At 46.1% G+C, this 18,224-nt stretch overlaps 1 protein-coding gene across 9 annotated transcripts in view; it reads left to right on the top strand.

The window, feature by feature from the left end:
• The first annotated feature begins 607 nt into the window (after nucleotides 1-607).
• PTGR1 (prostaglandin reductase 1) overlaps nucleotides 608-18,224 on the top strand; it is a 55,101-nt gene continuing 37,484 nt past the window's right edge. For 3 of the 9 annotated variants that reach the window (XM_084834670.1, XM_084834666.1, XM_084834664.1), the window contains exons 1-3: nucleotides 9,460-9,540; nucleotides 11,642-11,754; nucleotides 15,729-15,844. Coding sequence is in view for 6 of the 9 variants with exons in the window: in XM_084834666.1 (XP_084690792.1) it covers nucleotides 15,739-15,844 (106 nt within the window). In the remaining 3 variants the exon portion in view is untranslated. Of the gene's footprint in view, nucleotides 763-1,783; nucleotides 1,950-9,459; nucleotides 9,541-11,641; nucleotides 11,755-15,728; nucleotides 15,845-18,224 lie in introns of those variants that run through there. The other 6 variants (XM_084834671.1, XM_084834665.1, XM_084834663.1 and 3 more) reach the window with 4 other exon arrangements.

Below are 18,224 nucleotides of genomic sequence, written 5' to 3'. Positions count from 1 at the left end.
CCATAGTGCCAGGAATGAATCTGAGTGTGTGGAGATATCTAGCAACTCAGATTCAGAATGGGAACAGCCAGAACAGGGGGAGGCTCCCTCCCTAGTGAGCTCAGATATGGCAAGGCCTTCTTCTCAAGACCTTGGCACACAGATAGCTCAGCCTGAAGGCTCCCCCTTTCCTCCTCCATGAGAACCCAGGTCTCGGAGGAGGAGAATAAGGGGTGTGACTTGAGGGATGCCAGGGTCCGTCACAGAGCAAAGCAGGAAAAGTTGGAGGTGGAGCTCAGATGCTCCACCAGGTTGGCTACACATGAAAGCCTGTGTAGGAGGGAGCCACCATAAGGGAGGGGAATCCCCCCTAAGCGAGTTCAAACTGCTGGCAACTTCTCTAACTTCCACTTTGGCTCCTCTATTGATATTCGTAATTGTGTGGAGTAGCTGTTTCCATTGTAGCCAGAGAGTTTCCTAGAATTTGCCTTTGTAAGGAAGCTGGTCATTAACTAATAAAGTAATGAGCCCGAAGCCTGGTATCCTGGAGTGTGTTGATTGTGAAGGGGGAGGAGGAAGGAACAGGACACATAGCTCTGCTGGATGCCATATTTTAAAGGGACCTGGTCCCTTTAAGGAGGAGAAAGGGAGACAGAAAGGAGCATGCACAAAAGCCTGACACTGTGATCTGATTCGAGGCAGCAGATGGGATTACAGATGCGGACCAAAGAAGTAGCAAAGAGCCACAGCAGCAGTTCCAGCTGTGCTGTGCTCAACTTGGGGGTAAATTTTAGAAGAATATTGGTATTTTAAAGGCAAGGGGGCAGTGGAGTGTGTGTGTGGGTGGGATGATCAGGCAATCGGGGCTCTACCCCAGAGCCCCACCAGGCGCAGCAGGTGTCTTAGTGAAATATTTCAGGCCTCTGACCAGCCAAAGTGCAGCTCATATTTGACTGGTTTTTTTACTGACTGCATCAAAAATCCACCCTCCCTGCAAACAACCACATACAGGGTTGCTGTTTTTTAATAAAAGGGAAATACCCCCATTGCCAGCCCAAGCAGGCTGAAAAAGAAGGGTGGCAGATGTTCTGGACTACGCTTCCATTGCCCAACTCTGCTGTTCTGGACCACGACTCCCACCAGCCAGCACAAAAGGGTGGGGGGGATAAAATACCCGTAGCAGCAGAAATGGTTTCAAATTATTTTTGTTAATGCAGTAATAAAACATCAAGACTCCCAACCCCAAATAAAAGCAAGTAAGGGTGCCTATGCACACATTCCTGGGCGTAAGTCCTGTTAAAACCAATAGGGCTTACTTCTGAGTAGACATGCATAGGATTGCACTGTAAATAAGTTTAAGGATGCAATCCTATACATTGCACCCTCACTGCTTGGAAACCCTGAACTTGGAGGCTTCCGAGTTTCCTATGCCCTGCCAGGCTAAAGCCAGCAGAATGGGAGGAATGGCGTAGGCTATTGTCTCCTTCCCGTTCTCCCATTATCCTGGCCTCTTTGCTCTCCTCCCCTGCTGCCCACTGAAATGCCCCCTTTCCTGAGGCTCTAAGGTTGTTTTTCCGACCTTGGAGAGGCAGCCAGTGCAGTTCTTTCTGTGACAGTTGCAAGGGGGAGGGACTCCCCCTTCCAAGGTCAGAGTGCTGTCTCTGACTTCAGAGGGGTTTTACTAGCCATCTTATAGTCCCTGGGACACTCTCCAGCAAATGGGATTGTTGTGTTAGCTACATACAGTTAGTTGGTTTGTGACTTGTTCTGAATGGATCCTTTGAGTCTGTTTCCCGCCTCCCAGCTGAACAAAGCAGAGCAGAGCAAGCTGCCCCAGCTGGTCCAGGGGCTACAGAAGCATGCAAGCTCCCAGAGAGCGAGCAACCAGAGCGAGCAAACAGGGGGAGCAAACAGGAGTTGGCCAGGAGAGTTGCAGTGGTTGAGGAGACAAAGGAGACAGAGGCTAAGAGGTAAGTGGGCTGCAGGAAGCCCAGGGGGCTGCCTTTTATCCTTCTGATTGGCTGTGAGCTCACCAGGTGCTTCTGAGAGCTCCAACTGAATTGGGGGGGGGGATGGCCTGAGTACTCCCAGCAGCTGAGTGGGTGGGAAGCTTCAGTCTGTTTCCCGCCTCCCAGCTGAGCAGAGCAGAGCAGAGCAAGCTGCTCCAGGGACTACAGAAGCAAGCAAGCTCCCAGAGAGCGAGCGGACAGGGGGAGCAAACAGGAGTTGGCCAGGGGAGGTCAAGGGGGAGGCCCCTAATATTTTTTTTTTCATTTTTTCATTTTATTTTATTTTTTAACTAACTTTTTTCCATTTATTTGTCTTGTAACACACACTTTCACACAAGTGGGACTCTGCTTTTAACCTCTACTGAGTAGAGGAGCAGGCACAGGCTAGTCTAGAACAATCACAAAGCTAGACACAAAAAGGGAAAAGAGGCTATGGAAGGACAAGACTCTCCAATGGTGGTGACCTGCAAGGTGTGTGCAATGTTTGTTTTCTTGCCTGAGAACAACATGGCCTACACCTGCAAGAAGTGCAAGTTGATCACGCTGCTGGAGGAAAAAGTAAGTGGACTGGAGCGGCGACTGTCGACCCTCCAGGGAATAAGAAAACACGAAGAGTTCTTGGACAGAATGGGGGAACTACAGCAGCAAAGGGAAGACCAGAAGCTTGAAGAGCAACAGCAAGATGAGGCAGTGGGAAATGCTGAGGTGAGGAAAAATGGAGTAGAGGATACTCCTTGGAAAAGGGTGACAGTTAGGAGAAGAAGAACTAGACGCCACTCTGCGCCAGTGGAAGCAGTGGAGCTGTGGAACTGATTCCAGGTACTTGCGGATGAGACTGGAGGACAGCCTGCAGAGGAAGAATCACAGGGGAACCTACATGAGAGTGAGCAAGAGGCTGAAGGTCAGTCAAACAGAGGCGATGAAACCCAGGCCTACAACAAGAAGACGGGAAGAGTGGTAGTAGTGGGAGACTCCTTGCTGCGTGGGATCAAGACCCAAGTATGTCGCGAAGACCCGTGGATTCACCAGGTATGTTGTCTCCCGGGAGGATGGATTAGAGACATGACTGAAAGGTTGCCTGCACTCATAAAGCCCACTGACAGGTATCCCTTTCTTCTCATCCATGTGGGAACAAATGATACCGCCAAGCAGAGCTACGAAGAAATCACATCCGACTTTGAAGCTTTGGGAAGGAAACTCAAGAACTTTGGGGCCCAAATAGTTTTCTCATCCATCCTTCCAGTAGTTAGAAGAGGGATAGAAAGGGAACGAAAAATACTCCAGGTGAATGACTGGCTACGAAGGTGGTGCTGATGAGAGAGATTTGGATTCTGGGACCACGGGCTATACTTCCTGGAAGATGGGCTGTTGGCAAGGGATGGGTTGCACCTCACAAAGGATGGGAAGAATGTGTTTGGCCACAGCATGAAGAACTTCATCAGGAGGGCTTTAAACTGAATCCTACGGGGAAGGAAGATGTAATGTTGGGGGTAACAATGGACGTAGGCGCATGCACTGCAACGGAGAGAGCAGCTCTGATAGCGCCCAATAATAGTCTTCAGACACATGTAGGAAGAAAGCCAGACTATGAAGCACATGGTCTTCGATGTCTATATACTAATGCCCAGAGTATGGGAAACAAACAGAACGAACTTGAACTCTTAATACAAGAGGGAAATTATGACCTGATAGGTATAACTGAGACTTGGTGGGATGACTTTCATGACTGGAATACAGCAATTGAAGGATATAACTCATTCAAAAAGAACAGGAGGAACAGAAAGGGAGGTGGGGTTGCACTGTATATGAAAAATACATATCTCTGCACAGAAATACAGGAGGAGGAGCTTGGTAGCCCCATCGAGAGCATCTGGATCAAAATAAATGGAGCAAAGAATAAAAGGAACCTGGTGGTCGGAGTCTACTACTGGCCACCCAATCAAGGAGAAGACGACGATGAAACTTTTGAAAAGCAAATAGCCAGTGTTTTAAGGAAGCATGATATAGTAGTAATGGGGGACTTCAATTTCCCCGATATTTGTTGGGAGACAAATTCTGCAAAGCATGGCCCCTCCAGGAAATTCCTGACTTGTGTGGCAGATAACTTCCTCCTACAGAAAGTAGAGGAAGGAACTAGAGGATCGGCTATCCTTGACTTGATCCTAACCAACAGAGATGACTTAGTGGATAAAGTAGCAGTTACAGGAACTCTGGGGGAAAGCGACCATGTTGCACTTGAGTTCTTGGTTCTAAGGGAAGCAAAAGCCGAGTATAGTCAAACGCGTGCCCTGGATTTTAGAAAAGCTGATCTTCATAAACAATGATCAGTAAGGTCCCATGGCAAGCGACGCTAACGAGAAAAGGAGTCCAAGATGGGTGGGAGCTTTTAAAAAAGGAAATTCTCAAGGCAAAATCACAAACAATTCCAACAAGAAGAAAAGGTGGAAGCCAACAGAAGAAGCCAATGTGGCTTCACAAAAAGCTTAGGGATGACCTGAAAACAAAAAAGGACACATATAGGAAGTGGAAAGAAGGCCAAGTAACAAAGGAAGAGTACAGCCAGGTAGCACAGAATTGCAGGGATGGCGTCAGGAAGGCTAAAGCTGAGAACGAGCTGAGGTTAGCGAGGGATGCTAAAAACAACAAAAAAGCTTTCTTCAGCTACGTGCATAGTAAAAGGAAGAGGAAAGAAATGGTTGTTCAGCTATTAAATAAGGATGGCAAAATGATAACAGATGACAAACAAAAAGGCAGAGGTGCTCAATTCCTACTTTGGCTCAGTCTTCTCCCAAAAGAGGGTCTATGACCCCCCTGGCAAAGGCGAAGTGCAGGCTGAAGGGGCAGGATTGCAGCTTGAGATCGATAGGCATATGGACAAGGAACACCTCATTACTTTGAATGAGTTCAAATCTCCAGGGCCAGATGAACTGCATCCTAGAGTCATAAAGGAACTGGCAGAAGAACTCTCAGAACCGCTGTCTATTCTCTTTGAGAAATCATGGAGGATGAGGGAAGTGCCAGATGACTGGAGGAGGGCTAATGTTGACCCTATCTTCAAAAAGGGTAAAAAGGAGGAACCTGGGAACTACAGACCAGTCAGTCTGACATCAATCCCAGGGAAAATTCTGGAGCAGATCATAAAGCAATCCATCTGGAAGCATCTTGACAACAATGCCGTGATTACTCGAAGCCAACATGGATTTGTCAAAAACAAGTCCTGCCAGACAAATCTGATCTCATTTTTTGATCAAGTAACCTCCCTTGTAGACCGTGGGAATGCTGTGGACATCATATACCTCAACTTCAGCAAAGCTTTCGACAAAGTGCCCCATGATATCCTGATGAGCAAACTAGCTCAAAGTGGGCTAGATGAAACAACAATCCGGTGGATCCACAGTTGGCTACAGAATCGGACTCAAACAGTGCTTATCAATGGGACCTTCTCAAACTGGGGAGAGGTAACGAGTAGGGTACCGCAGGGCTCAGTCCTGGGCCCAGTGCTCTTCAACAGTTTTATTAATGACTTGGAGGAGGAGGTGCAGGGAATGCTGATCAAATTTGCAGATGACACAAAATTGGGTGGGATAGCTAATACTTTGGAAGACAGAAATAGAATTCAAAGTGATCTGGATAGACTGGAGCGCTGGGCAGAAAACAACAGAATGACATTTAATAGGGATAAATGCCAAGTTCTGCACCTAGGAAAAAGAAACCAAATGCACAGTTACAAGATGGGGGATACGTGGCTCAACAACACGACAAACAAGAAAGGTCTTGGAATTGTTGTCGATCACAGCTGAATATGAGCCAACAATGTGATGTGGCTGCAAAAAAGGCCAATGCTCTTTTGGGCTGCATTAATAGAAGCATAGCTTCCAAACCCCGGGAAGTAGTAGTTCCCCTCTGTTCAGCACTGGTGAGGCCTCATCTGGAGTACTGTGTCCAGTTCTGGGCACCACACTTGAAGAAGGATGCAGACAAACTGGAGAGGGTTCAGAGGAGGGCAACAAAGATGATCAGAGGACTGGAAACAAAGCCCTATGAAGAGAGACTGAAAGAACTGGGCATGTTTAGCCTTGAGAAGTGAAGACTGAGGGGAGATATGATAGCACTCTTCAAGTTCTTGAAAGGTTGTCACAGAGAAGAAGGCCAGGATCTCTTCTTGATCATCCCAGAGTGCAGGACACGGAATAATGGGTTCAAGTTACAGGAAGCCAGATTCCATCTGAACATCAGGAAAAACTTCCTGACTGTAAGAGCAATACGACAATGGAACCAATTACCTGGGGAGGTGGTGGGCTCTCCCACACTGGAGGCTTTCAAGACGAGGCTGGACAGCCATCTGTCAGGGATGCTCTGCCTTGGATTCCTGCATTGAGCAGGGGGTTGGAATTGATGGCCTTGTAGGCCCCTTCCAATCCTACTATTCTATGATTCTAAGTAGAACACAACAAATTGTAATAACAGCGCTTCCCGCCCTCCCCCTAACATGCATTCACTCATTTTGTGGACTCACTCAGTCAAATATAACTAACAAATTCAATTTTTTAAAAAAAATGCTCTGCTCTCATTGCTTTAGTCCAGTCTGCTATTTTTTGTTTTCATCTGTAAGCATATGTCATCCCAATCCAGATCAGGACCATGGTGGAGAGGGGGGGTTACCTCCAGATCGGCTGGGAAGGTCCACGCAGACCACCCGGAGGATTCAGCCCAGCAGGCATCCCTTCCTTCCCCCCCCCCCCCGCGGAGAGGAGGGCTCCAGTCGGGCACCACCACCTGGACAGCCCTGGCCCTTGTCAGGTGCATTTCCAACAAAGCGCCGCACCATGATCAGCTCCAGGTCAACTTCGGCTTGGCAGGTGGCCTGCTGCCCTCATCAGGCAGCGGGTGCTACAGCCCTGGGCCAGGAGCAATGACTATCCCACTGGCTACAACAATTGTGACTGTTGTACTATAACAAACACACTATACTTATATTGCTAAATTACACCTACTTTATAAGTCTTTGGTTCCTTTCTTTATCTTTTATATGGACAATGTTTCCTTGTATGGCAATTTTTCATTTGGTCGCAGGAATAAGGAACATGAGGCTAATTTAGGGTCAATTTGTATCTGTTTGTTAATCACCTTCATGTATTCTGTAAGAGAGCAATCCTATGGTCCTTGGGCAAGCGTCCCAGGGACCACAGGATTGTTTGGATTCCCCCTTCCGAGGTCAGAGACAGTGCTCCAACCTCAGAAAGGAGAGTCGGAGATCCACCCCACCCCCCGACCCCTCGCAGCCAGTGCAAAAAGAACCCCACCAGCTGCTCTCCAAGGCCGGAAAAGCAACTTTGGAGGAGGAGGAAGAAATGGGGCATTCCGTGTGGAGGGGGGACTGGAGAAGCCAGGATACGATTTATCCCGAGCCTCCTCCGCTTCTCCTCTGGTACCCTCGCTACACGGGCTAAAAAGCCCATCTAGCAAAATCTGCAGGGCAGAAGATGATCTTCGCCTCTGCCACTCCTTCCAGCCTGCATTGGATGACTGGATGCATCCTCTGGAAGTCAGTCCTTTGATATAGGCTTCCGAATTCATTATTTGCTCAAAGGCAATCAGAGCATTTGGTAGGCCTGGAGTGGACCATGGGGAGACTCTTCCCTCTGGTCTGCTCCAATGGCTCCACCCTCTACCTAGCCAACCAATCCCCTTGATTGGCTTGGCATCTTCCTGCCATTTCTCACCTTTCCCAGGGGAGCCGCCGCACCCACAACTTGCGGCTCTCTGGTATGCCAGGAGCCATCTTTGTCATTGTTCACACCAGCTAACACACATGCCGTTATGAATTAAGAAAAACACCCTTCCTCTCACCACTTTGGAACAGCAGCAATAGGGGCAGGAAAGGAAAGGGGTAGATGGGTGTTTGTGAGGAGCAGTGGTGCAGTTAGGTAATTCTAGACTCTGGATTTAATGGACTTACAGCACTTCACCATTTACTGTTTCCCTTACTTTTACAATGTGGTACGCCATGCTTGCTGCGTTGGGGGGCCATCCTGCTCCTTCTGCTGCATGGGGCCCTGGACTTCTGCCACAAGGTCCCACCCTGATGGTACCGCTGGAGAGGAGGGAGGCTGCCTGAGCCTCTTCCTTTCCCCTCTAGTATAGCAGCAGTGGGTAGCTGCCCACTTTCAAATTGTGCTGCACCCTCAGAGGGGTGGGTGGGATTCTGACACTGTACAGATTGTCAGGGATGCCAGGAGCTGGAGTCCAACATCTCAAGGGCTGTAGGTTGTGCCCCCCCTCCAGTTTTGCCAGTGGGGGCAAGAGAGCAATTGGGTGGGCAAGTAGGTAGTTCAGTGATTACATCCTAGTGGACAATGCAGCTCAAAACAGCATTTCTTCCCCTGCAAATTTCTGTCAATGAGTAGCGTGGCAACACAATGTTCAGTTGCATAACTCACGTGCTGCATGCACATGTTTCTCAAGCAGTAGTTATATAATCCACGGACATGATATACAGCCTTAGAAAATGGCACACCCTGTTCATGCATGCATAGCCCAGAGAATAACTCCAGCCCAGATGATCCAAGAAGCAAAACCACAGCCAAACCCAGGCACCTGGTAATGTTACACTCCTGCAACCCAGTCCTCAGAGGGGTGAACTGTCAGGGGGCTTCAGCAGTCCCTCAGGCTTTGGTTTCTAGGAAGAGGGGAACTGGAGACTTGTGGTGTTTCTTTACACTGTGCTCAGGATGAAGGCCTACATCACCACTCCAGGCAAAACTTTGCTTCCTCACAGCTGCCCAGTGGATCTTCATCTGCCTGACAAAAGAGCCAATCTCTCCTTTTGTCTTGATTCATCTCTCCCTCAGATTCACTCCCTCGACAAAAGTCATAGTTGTTGGAAATCCTCAGTCTCAAGACAATGGATTGTAAGGGAGCCCTGGAGGTAATTTAGACTGACCAGTAATAATGCTACTTTGGTGGCAACATTCAGGGCCCCTCTCAAGTGGTAGGGATTCAATGGGAGGTTCCCTCTGGTTTTGGGGAAGCCAGTGATGGTGGTGCTGATAGTACCAGGCCCACGTGAGCCAACTGTAGTAAATAAAGCACAACCAAACCCTCATGTGGCAGCTTGCTGTTGAGAATGGCCAGTTTCAGTATTAGAAAGGGCCCTCAGAGTTGATTCTGTATGTTTCTTCACGGTAGCTCAGGGGTAGCAACTCCCATCAGCCCTAGTAGCCAGCATAGCTGATGGTGAGGGAGTTGTAGTCCAAGAATATTTGGAGGGCCACAAATTGCCCATCTCTGCTGTAGCTGATTTTAAAAATATTAGTTGGGGGGGGGGAGAATACCACACAGTTCAGGAAAACATTCTCTACATAAGCGACTAGATTTTATAATTTGGTTGCTTTGACTTACACTGCTGTAGAGGAACAGTAGGTGGCAGCCAGGAGTACATAAATAGATGCAAGTATGCAACTTCCTTTTCAAATTCAAAAGGTCTGTAGAAGGGAAAAGGAGCAACTTAACTTTTGTGCGTGGAAGACAGGTTTTCCAAACCTTTGTGCAGGTTAGTAGAGGGAAGTGGCCTACTGGAGCTAAGGAGCGTCACTATATTTTTTCATGCACATTATTTAAACCTTGTTTCTTGAAATCGTTCCTATTAAAGGGATCTCTCTGCCATCTAGGCCAAAGTTCAGGCTTCTGTTACAGGAAAACAGACTCTTGGTTTAATCCCTTCCTTAGCAGCAAATGCCTGGCAGATTCTTGTAACTACTTGCCTCCTTTCAGAATTTGGAACTTTGCGTCCTTCTGATTACAGAGAAGATCCAGAAAAAAACCCTTATCTTTTGAATCATTCTTTCCATGGGGGTGGGTGGGTGGGGGGGAGGGCAGGAAGCAGTATCGTAATGGCAAACCATTCAAGTGCAATTCCACAAGTTTCTGAAATACTTTAATGTTTTCCTGGCTCTTTCCACAACTATCCCTCCCACCCCAGCCCACCGCCCACATCCATCCATGTCTCTATGTTGTTGTTTTTAAGGGTTCACTATGTAGCAACTTTTATGCAGCTTAAAATGCTTCTGTACTTTTGATCCAGTTTCTTTAATATAAATTCCATGCATCTGCTTGGGGTGGGAGGTGAGGGCTGGGCAGAGTTGGGAAAACCAAATGCCTTTCTTGTTCAATTTTAAAATGTGCAGGATAATCAAAATCAAAAGAGGGAAAGGCGTCTGAGAGTTGACGCATCCGGTGGAAATGACTTGGCAGTTCTCGTGCTTACTAATAGATGATGATGAATATTTTATTTTGAATGTCCCTTCTTGCCCACTTATCCCTACCCTACCTCCCAATTGTAGCCAAATCCTATTTCTGTTTACTCAGATGGAACTGCTACTGAGCTCAGTGGAACTTGCTTCTAAGGAGAGCCAGTGTGGTGTTGTGGCTAGAGTGTTGGACTGGGCGTTGGGAGATCCGAGTTCTAGTCCACACTCACTCAGCCATGGAAGCTCACTGGATGACTTTGGGCCAGTCACAGACTCTCAGCCCAACCTACCTCACAGGGTTGTTGTGAGGATAAATTGGAGAGGAGGAGGATCATGTATGCTACCCTGAGTTCCTTAGCGATGAAAAAAGGCGGGATATAAATATAATAAATATATATGAGTGATCATTCTTAGACTGCAGTCATATGCATACTTAGGAGTAAGATCAACAGAACTCAGTAGGGCCTTCTTGTGATTAAACATCCTGCGACTGAGCTGTTAGGATGTGTAGTAGCTTGTGACTGACTGAATACCTTGCCAAAGAGATTCAAACACATTGAACAGCCTGATTCAGTAAGTCCCATAATCTATGGAAAATTGTAGATTCTAGAATCTAAATACCTGTGTGGAGCTGATCTGTGTCTTAATCTTTGGTCTGCTTCTGGATCTCTTGGGCCCAAAGCACACATTACTTTAAAGATATACAGCAGCTATGTCTCTTTCACGCTACAAGAAGTGCAGGGGTTCTGATCTGGACAGGGATTAAGGGGGCTTTAATCCTCCCCCACTACACCCCATGCTGCAGCTTTGATCCAGGACAGGCCCTCTTGAACATATACTGTGAAACAGTGATCCATTTAGCTATCTGGTGGAATAGACACCGCACACCCTTTTCATCCATGTATACCGCCACTCTTTAATCAGGCTTTTTGTTAATCTGAATAAAACGTATTACTTCACTGGCCCTGTAGATGTTATCTGTGTTTAAAAACAAAGAACTATGGACGGACAGGAAGGAAGAGGAACTAATTAACTCATGTTTTGGGTAGTCTGTCCATAGTTTGTGTCTCTATGTGTGTTTTTAAGACAGGTAACATCTATAGGGCCAGTAAAATCATATATTTTATTTGGATCAATAAAAAGTGGCATTTTGCAAAGCTTATAATTAGTTTTAAAACAACAAGACATGTGAGACACTATGGATTATGTTCTAATGACCAACACAGCTACCTGATAATTGAAATAAATTGGGCTGCAATTCTATACCCACTTACTTGGTAGTAAGCCCTCTTGAACTCAGCGGGGCTTCTTTATTTATTTCTTGCATTTCTATACCAACCAATAGCCAATAATCTCGAGTGTTTCAAAGTAGACATCCATAGCATTGTGCTATTAATTTTTCAGAGTCTCTTGTCCGGTTGAAATCTTGTAATCGGAATTGCAGTGTTGGCTGTTTCTAAAGTAAAACACAGAAATAGTGAAGAGGGAAGAATATTGTGAGTGCCTAAATTGAGAAGGTGGGTGCCTGTTATGACCACAACTTGTCCCTTCCATTATGCCTGATTGTACATCTTATCCATGGTTGTTAGTGGCTGGGTTCGGACGATCAGCGGAGGAAAAGAAGCCATGGTGGTTTCTTTTCCCTGCCCCGCATGTGCCTGCCATTTCCCTAATAACCCTCACCATGGTGCAGGTTGCTGTGTCATCTGAACCCGGTGAGGTGTGCGGTGGGAATGGTTTCCAAACCACTCCGTAACCCCTACAACAGGTTGCAGGGTGGTTTGGAAGCCACTCCCGCCACACTCCTTGCTGGGATCGGACAACACAGCAAGGATAATTAGGGAAATGGCAGGTATATGAGCAGGGTGGTGAAAAGAAGCCACTGTGTCTTCTTTTCCCTGCTGATCATCGGGACCCAGCCAATATGATATTCATTGTATTAGAGCAGGGGGGAAAACGGTGTAGTTGGCACCGTATTGTAATCTTAAACACAGCAGAAAGATGCAATTTAGTGGGTGATATCTAGTGCTGCCCAAGCACCAGTGGGACCCACCTCTTGTGCAATGGGGTTTTAGCACTTCAGATAGAACCAGAAACGAGTGGAAACACTTGTTTCTGGAACAGAGCAGGTCAGCAGAGTTTGCCTAATGGAACTCCACTGACTTGTCCCGATCTGGAAATGAGCATTTTGGCTCACTTCGGGGCTTGCTTTGTGAAGTGCTAAATCCCCGTTGTACAAGCAATGGGTCCTGCTTGTGCAACAGAATCAGCAGAAGGGCAGCAGCCCGGCTGAATAATACCCAGTATTATAGATCTAGGTATATTTATTTTGAAGTCAGTCACATGATTCAAATGAAATTTACCTCCAGGTAAATATGCTCAGGACCTGGGTTTTAGATTCCCAAGTAAGGATGTTTTGCTTGAAGTAGCTTTTCATTTATACTGAAGCTTCATGGTGCTTTGCCTAAGAGCCAAAGTACAAGTTCTGGAAAAACTTTTACAACTGCAGAATGCAAGCAGGGGATTGCACGACTAAATGCTTTTTCTTTGTAAACAGAAAACCTACCTGCCTCTGGGAAGCAAACATGTCAAGGAGAAAGATTCTAGCCCAGCAACATACTTTTTTCCTATGTATTTGTTTATGTTTATTTCTATGTGTTTGATTTAATGTGGGATACATTCAAACATGTGATTCCCCCACCTGCTTTCAGAAAGGTACTGCTTCAGGAAGGCAGTGTCACATGCATTTTCTGAATGTATAGATCAGCCCTGAGCATGTATTCCTTTTGAAATATAACATGCCCAGGTAGAAATATAGCAGGTGTGGGCCAGTTTGGTGTAGTGGACTGGGACTTAGGAGATCCAGGTTCTAGTCCACACTTGGCCATGAAGCTCACTGGGTGACTTCAGGCCAGTCACTGACTTTCAGCCTAGCCTACCTCACAGAGTTATTGTGAGGATAAAACGGAGAGGGGAAGGACTGTGTAAGCTACCTTGGTCTCCTTGCAAGAGGGGAAATGGTGGGATATAAATGTAATTTAAAAAGCGCTTGTGCCCTCTCCAGACGTTGGTGGACTGCAAGTCCCATCAGCCCTAGCCAGCATAGCCCATGATGAGGGATGATGGGAGGTGCAGTCTGCCAGCATCTGCTGGGCCACACATTCCTTATATCTGAACTATAGCTAGGGAGGGACCAAAACAGCTGCCTGCAATTCAAACCCCGAAACAAATCTGAGGGGTGAGGTTCTTACCTTTCCCCGCTGCCTTTAACTTTAGAGACTTGCCGGTAGCAGAGTGGAGCCCTGGTTGCTGCTGCCATCCTTCCTTTCCTGGGGCACTTGCTCCTGCTTCCCCTTTTAAAAAAGAAAGTGTGGGAGGGGAATAACACCCACCCCAGCCCCATGTGTGATGGGTAAGCCCGCTTCCCTAAAACAGCACAGATTGCTCTATGCTGTCCTGTTTGTGCCCTGAAATGCACCCCCAGAAGTGGAAATAGCAATCCAGCTGTAATGGAAACATCATCGTATGCCCAAATGTCAGCGTTTACTAAATGAGTAGTGAGTCCCTTACCTTTTCGGTGCCAGGTTAAGACTGTCCTGTACTGCCAAGTGTTTAGTGACATTTGATGGGGCATTTATTCCAGCTGTCTGAACAGGTCTAGTATTTTATTGAAATTGTTTTTAACTCTTTAAATTGTTTTTATATTTTGTATATTTAAATGTTTATGCTGTATTTTATCTTGTGAATTGTTGTGAACTGCCCAAAGAGCTTCAGCTATTGGGCGGTATAGAAATGAAAATAATAACAGTAATAATGGTAATAATGGTAATAATGAGCCTCTTACAGCAATTGCCTTTTTCTTGATAGACCCTGGGCTCTGTTCCATGAGTTCTAACCTGGAACAGTGATACTCAAACTGTGTTCTAGGGTACGCTTGTAGACTTTAAACCCAGGGTGGGGAACCTGTGCCCTTCCCTGATGCTGTTCAACTCTGACTCCTATCAGCCCCAGCCAGCATGGCCATGTGTTGGGGATAATAGAAGTTGTAGTCCAACAACATCTAGAGGGACACAGATTCCCCAGCCCTGCTTTAAAGGGTTGCCCTGAAAAAGTTAAGCCACTTGGACGCACCCACTGCTGTATTCCATTCGGTGAACATGGCCAAGGCGGCAGTGATTCACCCAATAATGGGCAGTTACATCATCTTGAGGAGGGAGGGAAGATGGGCACATGGAGATTCTGCGACACAGGCTGTGCTACAGCTAACAGGTGTGATGAAATTGCCAAAACCTCATTTTTTTCCGAGAAAGCACACTCCCAATCCTGAGGCTTGAATGAGCAAAGGAGAGTGCAAGTTATCAGAAGTCAATAATAACTTGGGTTTCCATTTAGTTGCAAGGTGGATGCCTGCCCATTCTTCACGGAACTGATTAAAAAAATAAATTTGTGTCTTTTGGGGTATATGACTGAAATTTGCTTTCAGTTTTAATCCAGGTGTGTGTGTGTGTGTGTGTGTGTGTGTGAAGGGGGCACTTTGCCCCAGAAATAAAATGTTTGGGGGCACTGTGTTAGAGGAATTACCAACTTGCTGATCAATGTATAATATTGGATACTGAAATTTAATCCAGACAAGACTGAGGTACTGTGGGTACTCTGGATGGAGGTTTTCAACTGGTCTGAGATGGGGTTGCACTGCCCCTAAAAGACCAAGTGCGCAGTCTGGGAGTCCTCCTGGACTCTGTGCTAACTAGGGAATCCCAGGTGGCTGCGGTGTCCAGGAGTGTGTTTTACCCTGTCTGGAGAGAACAGACCTCACCTGTTACCCATCCACAGCTTGGTGGATGGGTAACAGGCTAGAGCACTGTACATGGGGCTACCTTTGAAGATAGTCTAGAAATTTCACCTGGTGCAGAATACGGCCGCCTGAGTGTTGGTGGGGGCCAGACAGTTTGATTATATAACACCTATACTGTGCCAGCTGTACTTGTTACTGCTGTTTTTCTGCACCCAATTTAAAGTGCTGTTTTTGACCTTTAAAGCTTAAGCAGTTTGGGACCAAATTATTTAAATGACTACTTTCACCCATATTAGTCTGCCTGCACTTTAAGCTCAGCAAGAGAGGCCCTTCTCATTTGCCCACCTGTGAGGGCAGTTAGGTGGGTGACCACATGAGAGAGGGCCTTTTCTGTAGCTGCCCCACACCTCTGGAAGAAGTTGCCATTGGGGATCTGCCAGGCCCCATCACTGCAGGCTTTTAAGAAGATCCTAAAAACATACTATTTTACTTTGGCCTTCCCCTGATATGGTTGCTGTTGTTGCTTTTGTTATTGTATTGTTACTGTTTTATTGTATTTTATCATTTTTTAAATAATGGATTGCTTTTTATTATGTGTTTTATTGTTGTACGCTGCCTTGGGAGCACTTCTGCCCTGAAAGGCAGGCAAGAAATATTTCAAATAAATAAAATAAATACTTCTATTTTATCACTCAGGCAGTGAAAGATGGCACTTGGCAAGCAGTGGGTCCTGAAAAAGCATTTTGAGGGGTTTCCTAAGCAGAGCGATTTTGAGCTAAAAGAGGTAGAATTACCAGCGCTGGAAGATGGAGGTAAAAGAAACATCTCTCTTGATTTTTGCCTTTGTATTAAAGGTAATCGATGGAAGGAGTGAGTCTGGTCACTAATTTTTGTCCCACCTTATATATCCCTATGTCTATATACATAACCCACGGTAAAATCCATTTGGTGTCTCATTTGCTAAGAAGAAAGCCCCAATTGATATCAATTGAACTTGATTCTGAGGAGCTAACTGGGACGTCCTACTGAGTAAAGAGGTCTAGGATTGTAGCCTAATCCTTTCAAAGGCTTTTTTCAAGATTTGAAAAACAATATCCCAGGAGGGTAGATCTTAATCATACAGGGCGGGATACAAATGTTTTAAATAAATATTTTTTTAAAAAACACACTGCGTGGGTGTGCTAGAAGTGCTACCAATTGTACAAGCAGCAGCAGTTCGTGGCATGCCTGGACAGAAGCCAGAGGGCCTGTGGGCCTGACTGTGATGCAAAGGTGAGGCCTACATTCCTCCCTGCTTCTTGAGACCTGGGCTGCTACCTGCTTCCTGAAACACAGTCTAGACTGAAGGCAAAACTACCCTGAGGTGTGATGGGATCCATCCGCACTGTAGTGGGCATAAGATTGCTGCACTCTTCATACTGCAGACTTGACTTGTGGGGCACATGCCAGTAAAAGGTAGCCACCGCTGATGAGAAGCATCCCCCTATTTGTGTTATATAGATTCCAGGTGAAGTGGCACACCTGTGAAATGAATACATTCCACAAAGAAAATTGGAGCGTTCTCTTGGGTTGCTATATTAAAGACTGGTAGGACAAAATCTGAGCTGTGGGTCTAACAGAGTATAATAATTCTCCACCTACCCACCCCAGTTGCGTTTTGCTCCTCCTGTGCCTGGCACCTTACTGGTGCGATCGTACTTATTTCACTTTCTCTCCTGTCTCTTCTCAAGGCAATTTTATTTATTTATTACATTTGTATCCCACCTTTTTTCCTCCAAGGTGGTGTACATAGTCTTCCTCCTCCATTTTATCCTCACAACAACAACCCTGTGAGGTGGGTTGAGCTGAGAGTCTATGAATGGCCCAAAGTCACCCATTGAGCTTCCATGGCTGACTGGGGACTAGAACCGGATCTCCCGACTCCCAGTCCAACACTAGCCATTACACCACAATGGCTCTCAATTTTGAACATCAGATGAGCGTTTCTGCTTGATGTGTTTTATCAATTTGTACCTTTTCTTTCCATTAATGCGATTTTGTGTTTAGAAAGTTCCAGCACTATAAAGCTGTAATTCCCAAATTGTACTGGGGCAAATTAGTGTGCCCCGAAAGAATGGCTAATTTAAAAAAAAAGTGGGGGGGGGGAGAAGAAGCAGCAGAAAAAAAGTTCCCACCCAAATAAGAGGTTGCTTATAGTTCTAGCCTTGCTTTCTCCCAACCTGCCTTGCCTGGAGGTGGATTGTGCCGCATCTCTGCATCGGGTATATTTGAATCATTCACTCAGAATGATACTACAGCATTACATGAGACCTGCAGAGGAGATGCATCCAGAATACTAACATGTGCAAAAGCACCAGTGGAGCGGAGGGGACTCTTCTGAGTTGTTCTTGCACACTCTAAAAATAAACCTTTTCCAGTGTAAGAGATGAGCATGCCTCTAGTCTTAATTCAGAAAAGTGCCCAGTTATTAGAACTTCAGGAAACCCTGCTGTGTAATGCCTTAATGTTTAGTGGTCATGTTCACCACATAACAGTCAGACAGGTTGCCTGGCTTATTCTGGTTTATTGTAAGCAGGCAGTGCACTGGCAAACCAGGGTTTGTTGTTTGCTAATGAATCCTGGCTTGCTTGGGAGCTACAAACCAGAAGCCTGGGTTCGGACATTGCAATAAACTAGTAATGCTTCCTGCTTTGCTTTACCTGCTCAGAGGAAGAACAAGGCAGAAGTGAATACACTGCATGCACTAGCACACTACTCGTTCACAGTAAACAAGGTATGTGTGAACACGGCTATTGTCTGCGTAGAAATAAATGCATGTGCCTGCAGTCTAAGGAAGGTAATGCCTGCAGTATTTATAATAGCCATAGGAAGTATGTTTATGTTGCCATCTTAAGCAGCTTAAACGTTGGGAGATGTTCCCCAATCTCTTTCTTTCCTATTCCTGCTGGTTTCCTGTTTAATTAGGAGACTTTCTCACATACATTTTTGGGACTGGAGCACGCACAGTTTGTTGCAGGCTTTAGTTCCTTGGCATCTTCTTTTTCTTATCTGTTACTGGTTTCTATGTGCATACATACGTATTGTTAAAGACTACATAAAAGCAATCCTGCCATGATAGAAACCTGGCACAAAATGTAGATATGGGTTTATATCTAAACTGTCACATGAAGACTGCTGGGAGGTGGGGAGCAG

Source organism: Heloderma suspectum, chromosome 2 (assembly GCF_057233095.1).
Source record: "Heloderma suspectum isolate Gila_16-S chromosome 2, 16-S_ref, whole genome shotgun sequence".
Lineage (NCBI taxonomy): Eukaryota > Metazoa > Chordata > Lepidosauria > Squamata > Helodermatidae > Heloderma > Heloderma suspectum.
The sequence above is the reverse complement of the archived record's forward strand: the minus strand, read 5'-3'. Positions and strand labels throughout refer to the sequence as shown.